Below are 16,345 nucleotides of genomic sequence, written 5' to 3'. Positions count from 1 at the left end.
GCCAAGCCAAGCCCGCAGCAAGCGAGCCAGGCAAGGCCCAGCAGCAGCGCCCACAAATGGGCCGTGTGCTGCCAGCGCCTGCCTTGGGCCGAGCCGCGCACCACGCCCATGCGGGCTGCGTGTGTGTGTGTGTGTGTGCAATGCTACGTACGACCGAATCCTTGGTCGTTTAGGATTGCTTGATTAATCGTTTTCCTAATTCCACAAGAATTAAATCTTTTGTGTTTAACTAAACATTAAATTCTAATGGATTAATTTAACTAGAATTCTGATAGAATTAGTTATTTGAATCCTAGTGGAAATCTAAGTCCGATATTTCCTCCCTAAAAATACGTGGTTCATAATCACAATTTATACACCACAATCAATAAGTATTCATATAGTTTAAGTTCAAGTTCGAATTTAATAAAACGCCTAAAATATATTATTAAGCTTTCGAATAAACATAAAACCTTAGATAATATTCTAGTTAATTGAATCTAAGGCAGATCCGAACGTGCTGTGGACTATCTACGGAGGGGCGACATTTGGAGTCTTAAACTTGTTCTTGTTCAGTTCGGGAGCAGCTAGGGAAGGCACGCATCACATGTATGTATCCTAAATTATGCTAATTGACTATGTGGCAATTAATTTGGATTCCCGGGTTTACGGTTTTTCCGCGTGAAATATATGATTTATATTTGTCATAACCTAACAGTTAGTGTAGTAGCGAATACTTCCATCCACATTCCCCAGTTGAATTCCACCAAAGGACCGGCACGATTGTGATCCATCCACATTTAATTGGTCTGTCAAGCACTTAGATACCGGGTTCTTGCCTTTTCTAGTCTTGTACCCTCCGCCTTTTTCCTTGCAGCGTCAGCCTTTTTCCTTGCAGCAATCTTCTTACTTTCCGGCTTAGTACACGCTAGGTACCTCTTACCTGTTTCTTTGTGGGATTTTCTTTTTGGAATAGGAGGATCCTTTAGGAACTCAGTATCACCAGTAAAAGAACCTACATCACAGTTTCCATGCTCAGCAGTGTTAGGGGTTGCTACATCAGCCATCATTTGTGGCAAACATTAACCGGGGTCTGATCAGGCCGACGACATTGGGAATTTATCATAGCCACAGATTGAGGAGTATCAGCCACAACCTTGTCATTGGCCACAGACGACGAAGTGCCCAAAACCTTGTTATTTGTCACAAATGCAGCTTGTTCAGCCTTAAGCTTGTTTTGGTTCACCATTACGATTACCTCGTCAACCCGGATATCCATTAAACTCATCATTACTGTCACAACTGACATACTTTCCTGGTACGATGATGCTTTTGAGCAGATTGACTCCAACTTTCGCATCATGGAGTCATATTTAATTACATCCTCCGTCTTAGACGGATCATGATACGAAACCTTGACCCTTATAATCTTCCTTGGTATGTCCTTCCACCATCTCTGCAAAATAAATTTCTCGGGAATTATATCTTCACGAACACCCTTCATGTCATACACCTTAATAACGTGCCTACACAATATACCCTTACATTCAAACCCCTTGCATTGGCAATATGCTTCATGGGTTGAGGAGTGATATGTTACCACGTATTGCACTCGATTCTCAGTCAGTATTTCAGCAGCCCTTGAATTCTTTGGTTTAATCCACTTCCGGTCATAAAAAATATACTCAATTATAGTACCACTATCACATGTGATGGTTCTGGAAACTGTAACCGTCTTGTAACAGATCTTTCGGACCTCCTCTTGCACCAACGAATACGCACGATCTGTGTAGATCTTTCGGAACAATGTCTCAACATGGAACACGGTTGCAAGCTGCCTAATAAACCGTTGATCACTCCTATATGTTGAGTGTTCATCCATGGCCTTTTTCGCCATGGCCTTAAGATAACTCTGCACAAACTGGTAAAGGTATGTGTTGCGATCCACATATCCTTTGAGGAAATGATTATAGCTCTCAGAACGTTGGATGGTCCGCGTGCCAGCCCAAAAAACATCTTTCGTATACACTGGAATCCATATGCCTCTCATTATACATATCTTCGCATACAAAAAAAGTCTAGTTAGTTATCATTATTATTAAACAAAAGAAATCATAAAGCGTATTTTTAAATTTATACCTTCCAACCATTTGTAAGCAGAATTATATTTGACGACGTAGTGAACAATAACATCATTCCAAGCCATTTCAAATGTAACGGGATCATTGCTGTTATATATTACATTCTCAAGCTCAGCCTTCAAATCTTCATAGTTCTCATGCTTATTCAAGTATTTGGGGAACTTTTTGAGAATATGCCACAAACACCACCTATGTGTTGTATCTTTCTTGGTCTCCTTCAATGCTCTCCTCATTGCAGGATCCTAATCAGTTAATATCCCACTAGGAGCTTTGCCTAACATATGTTTTTTCCTCTAATGCATGCAGTTTAACCAGGTGATAAACAACCACGAGTAAGTTGTTGCAATCTCGCGAGAAAGTAGTGCACAACCAAAGAGTATCGTATTCCTGTGATGATTCACACCATAAAAGTTTGCATACGGAAGACGGTACTTATTGGTTAGATACGTCTCCAAACTCTTTGCACGTTGCCCTACTCCTCGCATCAACCCAAACTATGTCTTGAAGACCACCTCCTTCCGCGTACCTTTCCATGTGGAAGAAGTTCTGATTATCAGCTGTCAACTTGTTAAAGTAATCAACCATTGCCCGGGCATCACCACCACTTAGATTCAACTTCACCTCTTCCTTATTCATCTTTTGAATGTCGCTTGAATTTTAAGGAAATATTTTCCACTCTGTCCCTCTCCTCAGCCAGAATTTTTATTATATCACTACTGTTGATACCCCCTTAGAGTTATTCTTAATGAAACGTACTAAGTGTTTCTCTTTATCCAGTAAATTGCGTTTCCTGAAAGCAGGCACATCCTTGTGAAGGAAATAATGCCCTTGGTCCAAGTATGCATTCAATGTTAAGTCTAATAAATGCGGTTCAGTATTAATTAATTATGCAAGTTAAAAATTCAGTGAGATCAAGTGAACTGTATGCCTAGCTAGAGGCCGCTTCAGTTCAAGTGGAATTAATAATACTAATCCACAACTTACTCTTGACTGAACCCGTAGGGTCACACAAATAGTACGTGAACGGATCAAGTATTTAAGTGAATTAAATACTCCATTTATGGATATTCGGAATCGACGGATCTCGGTTCCAGTGGGAGCTCAAATCATCAAAAGGCAAATTATGAATACTCCGGAAACGATGATATTGCCGGAAACGGAAATATGGATCGTATCGGAAATATAAATATTATCCAAGTCGTAGATGTTGCCGGAAACAGAAACATGTACGTATCGGAAAATATTATCGGAAATGGAAACATTGCCGGAAATGGAAATATTGCCGGAATCGGAAATATTGCGGGAAACGGAAATATTGCCTGAATCGGAAATATTATAGGAATCGGAAATATTAAATATTTGTTCGAAACGGAAATATTAAATATTGTTCGAATCGGAAATAAATTCCAGAATCGGAAAATGAATCAGAAGCACGACGTACGAAATAAACATCGGACGAGCTTGCTAGACGCAAGGCCCAACACGAAGCTAGGCCCGCGCCTAGCGAAGCCCGCGCAAAGCGAGCAGCACAAAGCAAACAGCCCGCCCCACCAAGGTAGGCCCAGCCAAGCGCAAGGAGAGGTCAGGCCCAGCCAGGGCAAGGCAGCAGGCTGGCCGCGCCAACGCATGGGCCGCGCCAGCGCTTCTGGGCCGCGCGCGCGGACAGCGCCCTTGTGGGTTGTTCGTGTGTGTGGTCTTGTTCATACAAGCTTCGAATCCTTAGTTGCTTAGGATTTGTCCGGTTAGATTATTTTCCTAAATCCACTAGAGTTGGTCGTTTAACTAAACACTAAAAACAAAGGTTTAATTGAAGTCTAATTCTAATTGAATTAGATAAATTGAATCAAAGTAGATTTCTAGTTCCGATAATCCCACCCTATAAATAGGTGATGAATAATCACAATTTATACATCATATTCTAAAGTATTCATATAGTTTTAAGATTAAACTAAGCTGAATAATTTGCCAAATAATTAAGTACGAATAACATTAAAACCTTAGACTATATTCTAGTTAATTGAATCTAAGGCGGATCCGAACGTGTTGTGGACTATCTACAGAGGGACGACACTTGGAGTTCTAAACTTGTTCTTGTTTGGTTCGGGAGCAGCTAGGGAAGGCACGCGTCACATGTATGTATCCTAGATTATGCTAATTGACTATGTGGCAATTAATTTGGAGTCCTGGCTTTATGGGTTTTCCGCATGAAATATATTTTTTATATTTGTCATAACCTAACACCTTGGATTTCATTGGTGTGGGTTGGTGATTCTGATGGTCCAACATCACTCTTCTAATAACCCAATCACCCTTTTCGTCTACAATGGCATAAATTTCAACTGGACATCCTACTTTTTGGATCTCCGTTTCTTAGCCGTGGCACTCTGAAGTTGCTTTGGTAATTTGCTTCGATCTTTGTATTGCTTTGGTGGAGTTGGTTGTCCAGTGCACTCACAAGTCCAAGTTCCACACCGCTACAGTTTTATATCACTACCCTTCGACGCCCTTTTCAAACTACTAGCGGTTCTGCAAATTCCAAATCCCTTTTGCCTTGCATAGCTAAAGAAATACTCATCCACTTATTTATATGTAGTAAATCGCATGTTTTTCTCTGGAGGAGCAATTTCTTCTTCATCCCTAAAACCTGTTTTCACAATCTTCTTCGTCGGAGTCCGATAAGGTTCCTCATAAATATAATCCTCATTAATTAGCCCAACAGTATCATCCCCATTACAATCCTCATTAATTAGCCCAACAATATCATCCCCATTACAATCCTCATCTTCGCCATTACAATCATAATTATCATATCATCAGGAAATTTATTACACTCATCATCTTCCTCATTAACAGGAAATTCATTAACAACATCATCATCTTCATTATCATCATCATCATTAACAACATTATCACCATCTTCCTCATGAAGGTCATCACCATCATCATCATTAACATGAAATACATTACACTCAGCATTATCTTCATCACCATCATCACAATACTGCAATCACATAACTAAACCAATTAAACTAAATAACTGATATAATACTAATTAAATAACCAATTAAACTAAAATGCAATATAATAATGACTAAATAACCAGTTAAACTAATTAACTAGTTAGCAACTAATTAAATAACCAATTAAACTAATTAACTAGTTACCAATTTGAAGGAAATAGTGCCCTTGGTCCAAGTATGCATATAATATTAAGTCTAATAAATGCGGTTCAGTATTAATTAACAAGTTAATAATTCAGTGAGATCAAGTGAGCTGAATGCCTAGCTAGAGGCCGCTTCAGTTCAAGTGGAATTAATTATATTAATCCACAACTTACTCTTGACTGAACCCGTAGGGTCACACAAATAGTATGTAAACGGATCAAGTATTTAATGGCATTAAATACTACATCTATGGATATTCGAAATCGACGGATCTTGGTTTCAGTGGGAGCTGAGATCGTCATAAGCAAGAAATGAATACTCCGGAAACGATGATATTGCCGGAAACGGAAATATGGATCGTATCGGAAATATAAATATTATCCAAGTCGTAGATGTTGCCGGAAACGGAAACATGGTACGTATCGGAAAATATTAATGGAAATGGAAATATTGCCGGAATCGGAAATATTGCCGGAAACAGAAATATTGTCTGAATCGGAAATATTATCGGAATCGGAAAATAATTCCGGAAACGAAAATATTAAATATTTGTTCGAAACGGAAATTAATTCCGGAATAGGAAATGTTAAATATTGTTCGTATCGGAAATGAATTCCGGAATCGGGAAATTAATCGGAAGCGCGTCGTACGAATTAGCATCGGACGAGACTTGCTAGACGAAGGCCCAGCACGAAGCCAGGCCCGCGTCCAGCAAGCCTGCGCGCCACACAAGGCAGCCAAGGCCACGCCAGGCCCAGCGCAAGGCCAGGCCAAGGCGCGTGCACGAGTGGGCTGCGAGCTGCGCTGCTCGCGTGGGCCGCAAGGCTTGTGTGGGCTGAGCGCTCGCGAGGGTCGTGCTCGTGGGTGTTTGTGTCCGATACAAATCCTAAATCTAAAAGGGTTTGTTCAAATATTAAATTCCTAATCCTAATAGGATAAAATAGTTAATAAGAGTTTTAATATAATTCTAATTAAGCTAATTAGTATCCTAGTAGGATTCCAATTCCTTTCCATAAACTCTATAAATATAGGCCTAGGGTCACATATTTAACTGACGAGTTTTTGAAGTATTCAAAAGGTAAGATTTTCAAGCAAAAATCAGCCAAACACTTGCAACCCAAATAGCCGAAAATCCTAGTAACCTTATGGGCGATTCTAGTTGGTCAAGCTTAAGGCGGATCCGGACGTGCTGTGGACTATCTACGGAGGGACGACACTTGGAGTCCTAAAGACTTGTTCTTGTTCGGTTCGGGCGCAGCTAGGGAGGGCACGCTACAAAGTGTATGCATCTGAATTATGCTAAATGATTATGTGTAAATAATATGTTTCCTGACTTTATGGTTTTTCCGCATGATTTATGTTTATTCATATGTATCATAACCTAACAGTGGTATCAGAAGCCTCTTATTATTTTCATAATCTAAATTGCATGAACATGGTTAAATTTTACAAATTTGCAAAGAATTAAAGGGGTGATTAATTTTCATAATTAATTGCAAATTGCGTTTATTTAATTATATACGCAGTTTTTCGGCAGTTTCTTCGTTACTCATCCAAATTGAGTGATTTTTGTGTCAATTCCGCATGTAAAAGGCATTCTAAAATTTTGACAAAAGCACTATTTTTCGGCCGAACCCAGAATTCCCAAATTCGAAGCCTAACTATGACTTTTCCGAGGTTTTAGTTTTTCGAACGCAAAAGTTTGTAAATTTAAGATGTTAAATTAAGTATTTGCGATTCTTGTTGATAAATCTTGAGTTTTTGATTGACCTACAGTATATGTTTAACAATTATGAATGCCTAGACTTGTTAATTATACAACCTAATTTGTAATTATGATTAATTTGTTGAAATTCGAATAATTTATAATTGATTTGTTTTTCATAATTAATTAATAATTTAATTAGGTATCCATGATTAAAATCCACCATAAAAATTGTTAATTTATGTTAAATTTTTATTTATGACCTAGATTTGAATCCATGTTAATCGGATATTAATTGATTAATAAATTTTCAAATTTTCGCCCTAAAATTATGAAATTAATATGTTTTATTAATTTTTCATGAATTTTAAATTAAAAATTTTAAATTTTTATGAAAACGCCCATAAATGTTGCACGCACAAAGCAATGGAAGCTACGTGTTACCCTTAAGGGGTGTTGTATAGTGCGGGCACGAGACGACGAGCAAGGGAGCTCGTCGCCCGTGCGGTACGAATGCAGCGAGCAACGAGCGTGGCATGCACAAGGCAATGCGCCTAAGGGGTGTGTGGTACGCGTGTGGGCGATGGGGCAACGGGCGAGCAGGTGAAGCGAGCAAGGCAAGCACGCGTGGGCAGCGATGGATGCTGCGCCACACAAGCGTTGCCTCGCTCAGCAGCACGCCAAGGCAGTAGCCAAGGCAGCGACAAGCGCAGCACAACGTGCACGCGGGCAGCGTTGGCTGGCCTGTCCAGTGACCGTTGCCCAGCAGCACGCCAAGGCGATGGGCTGCGCGCAAGCGTGGCTCGATGGGCCTGACGCATTGGTGCATTGTTGCTTGGGCTTTGCGGTACGATCAATCGAGTGACAAGGGGTTTGTTGCTTGTTGGACTTGACGAGGTATGGGCGCAAGCCCACGGCCTTGTCTTGACCCGATTGGTTCGTTTTAAATTATAATTTGAATTTTTCAGTTCGGAAATAATTTTATTTAACGTTAAAATTAATAATTTAAATTGTTTTCTCGGGATTTAATTTTGATTATTATAATTATTATAAATTTTAATTTATACTAATTATTTTACTAAAATTAAACCTTGAATTAATTTAAATTCGTTTAATTCAACTGAAATAAATTAAATTAATGGATTCAATTATAAATTTATATGAGCTTTAAATTTTAATTAAATTTGTATGTTTCCGGTTAGACTAGAAATACATTTTTATGTTTAAAATTAGTAAAGCATATGAATTTATTGGTTTAAGTGGGAGCAATTTTAGTCATAAACTCTTGATTAGGTCTACAAATCCTTTAAGGTTAAACAACTTGATTAGAATTAATAAGGACTGAATAATTGGTAGATTATTGGTGCCCTTAATTAATTGCTGCAAATATTTATGTGATGCATACAATGTGTTTTCACTAACCAGTTATGTGGGCCATTCATGATAATGAATGGGTGAATGGTATATATTGTATATGTACTGTTTTGCAGGTTATGAAGTGACTAGTATGGCCCAAATAGGATAGAAAATATGGTCTGCGTACCATTCATTTGAATGTAATTGGTCTAAAGCACCAAATTTATTTTTCAATTAAAATATGGTCTGCGTACCATCAAATAGTTGTAATTAGTTTAATTATAGCTTATCCTATTTGAAGAAAATGGCGCCTCCCACGGAGATTTTCAAGACGGACTTTGAAGTTGAAGCTTCAAGATGAAGTCGGGCCATACTAGATCACATTTATCTTATGCATGCTTTAAGTTATTTATTGCTTTTAAATATGTCTTAAATATGCATGAGATCGAAGCTTAATTATGTTGCATGATTAAGGATTTTAGTTCACTTAAAATCTAACCAACATAGTAAGAGCCTTAAGTTCCAAACTTAAAAATTGAGTTAAAAGGTGCTATGCCAAAATAACACTTACTTGGATATCCTTTTTTCATCGATCTTAGTAATAGTTTTCCGCCATAGCGAGGTGTTACTTATCTTTACTAAAGGGGTAAGGTACACAAATAATTGTGAGTACATGTTAGTTTTGGTGAAACTCAACGATATAAGTAAGGAGTCCTTTTATGTCGTGGAAAAATCGATAGGTTTACCTAATAAGTTCTTAGACGTACCTATCAACCAAGAGTAGTTTCTAGACTATTAGCAAAAGGCTTTTTCTTACCTAAAAGATTTTAGAATTGAGTCTAAATACATAATGTGCTTAATTCTTCAATGGTTTTTAGGATCTTGGAATCATTTTATTCACACCTGCCGGAACACATAACTTGAATAAAATGCTTAATGAACATTGAATTATGCATGTATGCTAGAATTTAAGTTTATTAAGAGAAACCGTGAATGATTATTTATTTGTTTATTCTTTTCAATTGTAGTTTTAATTATGGCAAACAACAATTCATTCAACATTCGATCAATTCTCGAAAAGGAGAAGTTGAGCGGGAAAAACTTCCTTGACTGGCAAAGGAACTTGCAAATAGTTCTTATGCAGGAAGAAAAGGAGTATGTCCTGGAAGAGGCGATGCCCGAAGCCGCAGGCGAAGGGGTCACTCAGGCAGCCCTCAATCGTTGGATTGATGCCAACAAGGATGTGAAATGTCTAATGCTTGCAACCATGAGTGCAGATCTACAGAAAACGTTCATCAACTCAGATGCTTTCACGATCATCAGTGAGTTAAAGAACATGTTCCAAGATCTGGCTCGAGTCGAAATATTCGAGACTCATAGGCAAATTCTTGAGACCAAGCTTAAGAAAGGCGAGCCCGTAAGTCCACATGTTCTCAAAATGATTGAACTCATTGAGAATATGAGTTGGCTGGATCAGCAATTCTCTCAGGAAATGGCTGTAGACACCATCCTCCATTCTCTTCATAACGGGTATGATCAGTTCAAACTGAACTACAGTATGAATAGTCTGGACAAAACGCTCACTGATCTTCACGGTATGCTGAAGACCGCTGAAAAGACGCTCAAAAGTGATAAGCAAGATGTGCTTATGGTGCGTGGGGGCAAGTTCAAGAAATCTGGAAAGAAGAGGAATGCTAAGAAAGGTGGCAACAAGGCCAGCCCAACTAAGCAAACTAGCGCTAAATCTGAAAAGAGGAAGGTCGGTCAACCCACTTCAGAATCCGAATGCTTCTACTGCAAGAAGAAGGGGCATTGGAAGAAAGATTGCTTGAAGCTAAAGGAAGATCAGAAGAACGGAACAGCCGTTCCATCATCAGGTATTTTCGTTATAGACTGTACACTTGTTAATTCAACTTCTTGGGTATTAGATACAGGTTGCGGCTCACACTTATGTTCCAATTTACAGGGACTAAGAAGAAGTAGAAAGTTAAGCAAGGGTGAAGTCGACCTACGAGTGGGAAATGGAGCACGGATTGCTGCATTAGCTGTAGGAACTTATTATTTGTCGTTGCCCTCTGGGCTAGTTTTGGAACTGGAAGAATGTTTCCATGTTCCAAGTCTTACTAAAAACATCATTTCTGTTTCTTGCTTAGATGCTAAGGGATTTTCCTTTTTAATAAAAGACAATAGTTGTTCGTTTTATTTTAAAGAGATGTTTTATGGATCTGCTAGATTAGTCAATGGACTTTATTTATTAGATCACGACAAACAAGTTTATAACATAAATACCAAAAAGGCCAAAAAGGATGATTCAGATCTCACCTATCTGTGGCATTGTCGATTAGGCCATATTAACTTGAAACGCATGGAAAGATTTCAAAAGGAAGGAATTCTAGAACCATTTGACTTAGAGGATTATGGTAAGTGCGAATCATGTTTACTTGGCAAAATGACAAAGCAACCTTTCTCTAAATTTGGAGAAAGAGCAACTGAACTATTGGGTTTAATCCATACAGATGTATGTGGACCAATGAGTACAAATGCTAGGGGTGGTTTCGGCTACTTTATCACTTTCACTGATGACTTCAGTAGATATGGTTATGTCTACCTAATGAAGCATAAGTCTGAATCCTTTGACAAATTCAAGGAATTTCCGAGTGAAGTAGAGAATCAATTAGGCAAGAAGATTAAGGCACTGCGATCTGATAGAGACGGTGAATATCTGAGCTATGAATTTGATGACCATGAAAGAATGTGGAATTCTATCAGAATTGACTCCTCCTGGAACACCACAATGGAACGGTGTGTCGGAACGGAGGAACAGAACCTTGCTAGACATGGTTAGATCAATGATGGGTCAGGCCGAACTTCCAATAGAATTTTGGGGACATGCACTAAATACAGTCGCACTCACTATAAATAGAGCTCCTTCTAAAGCTGTTGAAAAGACTCCATATGAGTTATGGTTTGGAAAGCCTCCAAAAGTGTCTTTTCTTAAGATTTGGGGATGTGAAGTATACGTCAAACGATTAATTTCAGACAAACTTCATCCAAAATCTGACAAATGTATCCTTGTGGGCTATCCAAAGGAAACAAAGGGGTATTACTTCTACAATACATCTGAGAACAAGGTGTTTGTTGCTCGAGATGGTATCTTTTTGGAAAAGGATCACATTTCCAAAATGGCAAGTGGGAGAAAAGTAGATCTCGAAGAAATTCCAGTCGAACAACAAACTCTAGAGAATGCTCAAGATGACATTCAGGATGAAACTCAGAGATCTTTAGAAGTTTCTGGTGAGAATCATGGTCAATCTAGAGATGTAACCCCGCGTAGATCGCAGAGATATAGATCTCAACCGGAAAGGTACTTAGGTATTTTGACGAACGAGAGCTATGATGTTCTATTACTTGAAAGTGATGAACCTGCGACTTACAAACAAGCTATGACGAGCCCTAGCTCCAAGAAATGGCATGAAGCCATGCAATCTGAATTAGACTCCATGTCTGAAAACCAAGTATGGGATCTGGTCGATTTGCCAGATGGCTACCAAGCCATTGGAAGCAAATGGGTTTTCAAACTGAAAAAGGACAAGGATGGAAAACTTGAAGTTTTCAAAGCTAGATTGGTTGCAAAAGGTTACAGGCAAGTCCACGGTGTGGATTACGATGAAACCTTTTTACCAGTTGCAATGCTAAAGTCTATTCGGATAATGTTAGCAATCGCTGCATATTACGATTACGAAATATGGCAGATGGATGTCAAAACCGCTTTCTTAAACGGCGTTTTAACATAAACTGTGTTTATGACACAGCCTGAGGGTTTTGAGGATCCAAAGAATGCTAAAAAGGTATGCAAGCTAAAGAAATCAATCTACGGATTGAAGCAAGCATCCAGGAGCTGGAATATACGTTTTGATGAAGCAGTCAGTGACTTTGGTTTCATCAAGAACGCAGACGAATCTTGTGTATACAAGAAGGTCAGTGGGAGAAAAATTGCTTTTCTAGTATTATATGTCGACGACATATTACTTTTCGGAAATGACATTCCTATGTTGAACTCTGTCAAGATTTGGCTTGGGAAATGTTTTTCGATGAAGGATCTAGGAGAAGCACAGTACATATTGGGCATCAAGATTTACAGAGATAGATCTAAAAAGATGATTGGACTTAGTCAAAGCACTTATATCAATAAAGTACTTGATAGGTTCAAGATGGCAGACTCCAAGCGAGACTACCTACCCATGTCTCATGGAATGACTCTAAGCAAGACTCAGTGCCCAAAAACACTTGATGAGCGTAGACGAATGAATGGGATTCTGTATGCATCATTGATTGGTTCAATTATGTATGCTATGATATGTACACGCCCGGATGTTGCGTACGCACTCAGTGCTACGAGCAGATACCAGTCAGACCCAGGAGAGGCACATTGGACTGCTGCCAAGGACATTCTGAAGTACCTGAAAAGGCACAAAGATGACTTCCTGGTCTATGGTGGAGATGATGAATTAATTGTTAAAGGCTATACGGACGCAAGTTTCCAAACCGACAAAGATGATTTCAGATCACAGTCTGGGTTTGTCTTCTGCCTCAACGGAGGAGCAGTAAGCTGGAAAAGTGCTAAGCAAAGCACCATTGCGGATTCTACAACTGAAGCGGAGTACATTGCTACACATGAAGCAGCAAAGGAAGCTATATGGCTAAGGAAGTTCATAGGTGAACTTGGTGTAGTCCCCTCCATTAAAGGACCAATAGCCCTGTATGGTGATAATAACGGAGCTATTGCACAGGCAAAGGAGCCTAGACACCACCAAAGAGTCAAGCATGTACTTCGTAGATTTCACCTCCTACGAGAGTTCGTTGAAAGAAAAGAAGTCGAGATAAGCAAGATTAGAACTGATGACAACATATCAGATCCATTGACTAAACCTCTGCCGCAGGCGAAGCACAACTCGCACACTGGAGCTTTGGGAATCAAGCATATTGGAGAATGGCTTTGATGTCCTTATTTGATGTTTTAAAGTTTTAGAGTTTAATACTTTGTAAAACATTATTGGTTAATCATTCACGATAAATGAATAGAATTCATTTTTCCATTTAATTTTTGGTTTATTAAATGATGAGTCCCTTCAATTTGACGAAATATTCAAGATAGACTGCCAGGACCAGTCCTGTGACTAAGAAATGTCTATCAAGTGAACTTGAATGTCAAAAGTTGAAAATGGTGCCTGGTCGGAGTTTTCTATAAAATTGGACGCATAGAAAACATTAGATGACTAGAATGCAAGATGACTAGTAGTTCTGTTTCTTGAACTATGTGGACATGGCAATGTCATAATCATTTGCATAGATACTTACTTTGGGAAGACTAGTATCGGACAGACCTATGAAACTTTACTGTAAGAGATAAAAATCTGTCATAAGTAAATTTCATTAAAATTATTAGACACTAAATCCTCAATACCTGAGTGATTTGAGATTACTTGTTTGAGAAATGCTTACTTTGACGTTGACAAACCATCGCACCGTAAAAGGAGGCTATAAAGGCAACGCTCAGGTAATCACCTATCAAACGAAGTCTAATCTCAAGATCGCAAGATTGGGATTGTCCTCCCATAAATCGGGATGAGATGCTTAAAAGTTGTACAAGGCCACTCGGAGAGCTAGAAACTGTAAAATGCATGGCCGTGCTCGGATGAATCATAGGCTATGATTATCTGTTTATTTGATCAGTTGAACTCTGAAACCGAGAAACACCTCTGGACATAATAAGGATGACAACTCTTACCTTATGTTCAAGAGCAAGCATCGAGCGACAAAGGAATTAGGAAATGCACACTTGTCCCTAAGGACAAGTGGGAGACTGAAGGAAATAGTGCCCTTGGTCCAAGTATGCATTCTATGTTAAGTCTAATAAATGCGGTTCAGTATTAATTAACAAGTTAATAATTCAGTGAGATCAAGTGAGCTGAATGCCTAGCTAGAGGCCGCTTCAGTTCAAGTGGAATTAATTATATTAATCCACATCTTACTCTTGACTGAACCCGTAGGGTCACACAAATAGTACGTAAACGGATCAAGTATTTAATGGCATTAAATACTCCATCTATGGATATTCGGAATCGACAGATCTTGGTTTCAGTGGGAGCTGAGATCGTCATAAGCAAGAAATGAATACTCCGGAAACGATGATATTGCCGGAAACGGAAATATGGATCCTATCGGAAATATAAATATTATCCAAGTCGTAGATGTTGCCGGAAACGGAAACATGGTACGTATCGGAAAATATTAATGGAAATGGAAATATTGCCGGAATTGGAAATATTGCCGGAAACGGAAATATTATATGAATCGGAAATATTATCGGAATCGGAAAATAATTCCGGAAACGGAAATATTAAATATTTGTTCGAAACGGAAATTAATTCCGGAATCGGAAATGTTAAATATTGTTCGCATCGGAAATGAATTCCGGAATCGGGAAATTAATCGGAAGCGCGTCGTACGAATTAGCATCGGACGAGACTTGCTAGACGAAGGCCCAGCACGAAGCCAGGCCCGCGTCCAGCAAGCCTGCGCGCCACACAAGGCAGCCAAGGCCACGCCAGGCCCAGCGCAAGGCCAGGCCCAGCAGGCCAAGGCGCGCGCACGAGTGGGCTGCGAGCTACGCTGCTCGCGTGGGCCGCAAGGCTTGCGTGGGCTGAGCGCTCGCGAGGGTCGTGCTCGTGGGTGTTTGTGTCCGATACAAATTCTAAATCTAAAAGGGTTTGTTCAAAGATTAAATTCCTAATCCTAATAGGATAAAATAGTTAATAAGAGTTTTAATATAATTCTAATTAAGCTAATTAGTATCCTAGTAGGATTCCAATTCCTTTCCATAAACTCTATAAATATAGGCCTAGGGTCACATATTTAACTGACGAGTTTTTGAAGTATTCAAAAGGTAAGATTTTCAAGCAAAAATTAGCCAAACACTTGCAACCCAAATAGCCGAAAATCCTAGTAACCTTATGGGCTATTCTAGTTGGTCAAGCTTAAGGCGGACCCGGACGTGCTGTGGACTATCTACGGAGGGACGACACTTGGAGTCCTAAAGACTTGTTCTTGTTCGGTTCGGGTGTAGCTAGGGAGGGCACGCTACAAAGTGTATGCATCTGAATTATGCTAAATGATTATGTGTAAATAATATGTTTCCTGGCTTTATGGTTTTTCCGCATGATTTATGTTTATTCATATGTATCATAACCTAACACAAGTAATTATAGTAAATTACAGTCAATTACCAAGTAATTACAGTCAATTTTTAATCAAAACTCAAACTGACCTCTTCAAATTCTCTGGCACCGCCGTCATGTCCTCCGCAGCCGTCATATCTTCCGCAATACCCCGACGACCTCATCATCTTCGTCGACCATCTCTAATCTCCTTCTCGCCGAATATTCCAGCCAGTATGGGTCGTTCATCATGTAATTTGATATCTCAACAATTTCGGTTTGTTTCTCTCTCTAGGGTTTGAAGGAATTGGAGAAGAGGAAAGGAGAAGAAGAATTCGCGAGAAACGAGGTGAAATGTTTTCCCGCTCATCAAACGGCATCCCCGTTACAAACTTTTACCACCCCGTTTTCCCTTTACCCCTTTTTGTACCTTAGTTTACTTATTTCCTTTTACACGTCATTTCCCTTTATTTTTGGGACGCTATTTATGGGCCTCGCCCATAACGACTACTCCCTCCGTCCTTTAATACTCGCACCGGTTTGACCGGTGCGTAGTTTAAGACATTTGAATTGACTTATTAATTTAATGAGTGTTAGTTGATAGTGGGGTATTTTTTTTAATATAGTTAGTGAGAAATGTGTAAGGGGTGGAAAGTGATGAGTGCGAGTGTGAATTTTTAAATGATTTTTTGTAGGGAGTAGGAGTGTAGGTGGGGTAGTAAGTCAGTGTGAGAAATAATATAATATTTCTAAAGATTTCTATTTATAGAAGCGGTGCAAGTA

At 39.2% G+C, this 16,345-nt stretch overlaps 2 protein-coding genes across 2 annotated transcripts; both read right to left on the bottom strand.

Moving 5' to 3' along the window:
- Positions 1-1,045: 1,045 nt before the first annotated feature.
- LOC110788464 (protein FAR1-RELATED SEQUENCE 6-like) lies at positions 1,046-2,756 on the bottom strand. Its single transcript, XM_021993105.2, has 3 exons — positions 2,568-2,756; positions 2,119-2,362; positions 1,046-2,007 (listed from the first exon to the last, which is right to left on the bottom strand). The coding sequence occupies exons 1-3, from the start codon at positions 2,754-2,756 to the stop codon at positions 1,046-1,048; spliced, it is 1,395 nt and encodes a 464-aa protein (XP_021848797.2).
- Positions 2,757-4,699: 1,943 nt separating this feature from the next.
- LOC110788463 (phosphopantothenoylcysteine decarboxylase subunit VHS3-like) lies at positions 4,700-15,750 on the bottom strand. The gene is made up of 3 exons (XM_056839485.1): positions 15,673-15,750; positions 4,950-5,121; positions 4,700-4,902 (listed from the first exon to the last, which is right to left on the bottom strand). Exons 1-3 carry the CDS (start codon positions 15,748-15,750, stop codon positions 4,700-4,702), a joined length of 453 nt encoding a protein of 150 aa, XP_056695463.1.
- Between the last annotated feature and the right edge of the window lie 595 nt (positions 15,751-16,345).

The sequence above is a fragment of the Spinacia oleracea genome, chromosome 3, assembly GCF_020520425.1.
Source record: "Spinacia oleracea cultivar Varoflay chromosome 3, BTI_SOV_V1, whole genome shotgun sequence".
Taxonomy (NCBI): Eukaryota; Viridiplantae; Streptophyta; class Magnoliopsida; order Caryophyllales; family Amaranthaceae; genus Spinacia; species Spinacia oleracea.
The sequence above is the reverse complement of the archived record's forward strand: the minus strand, read 5'-3'. Positions and strand labels throughout refer to the sequence as shown.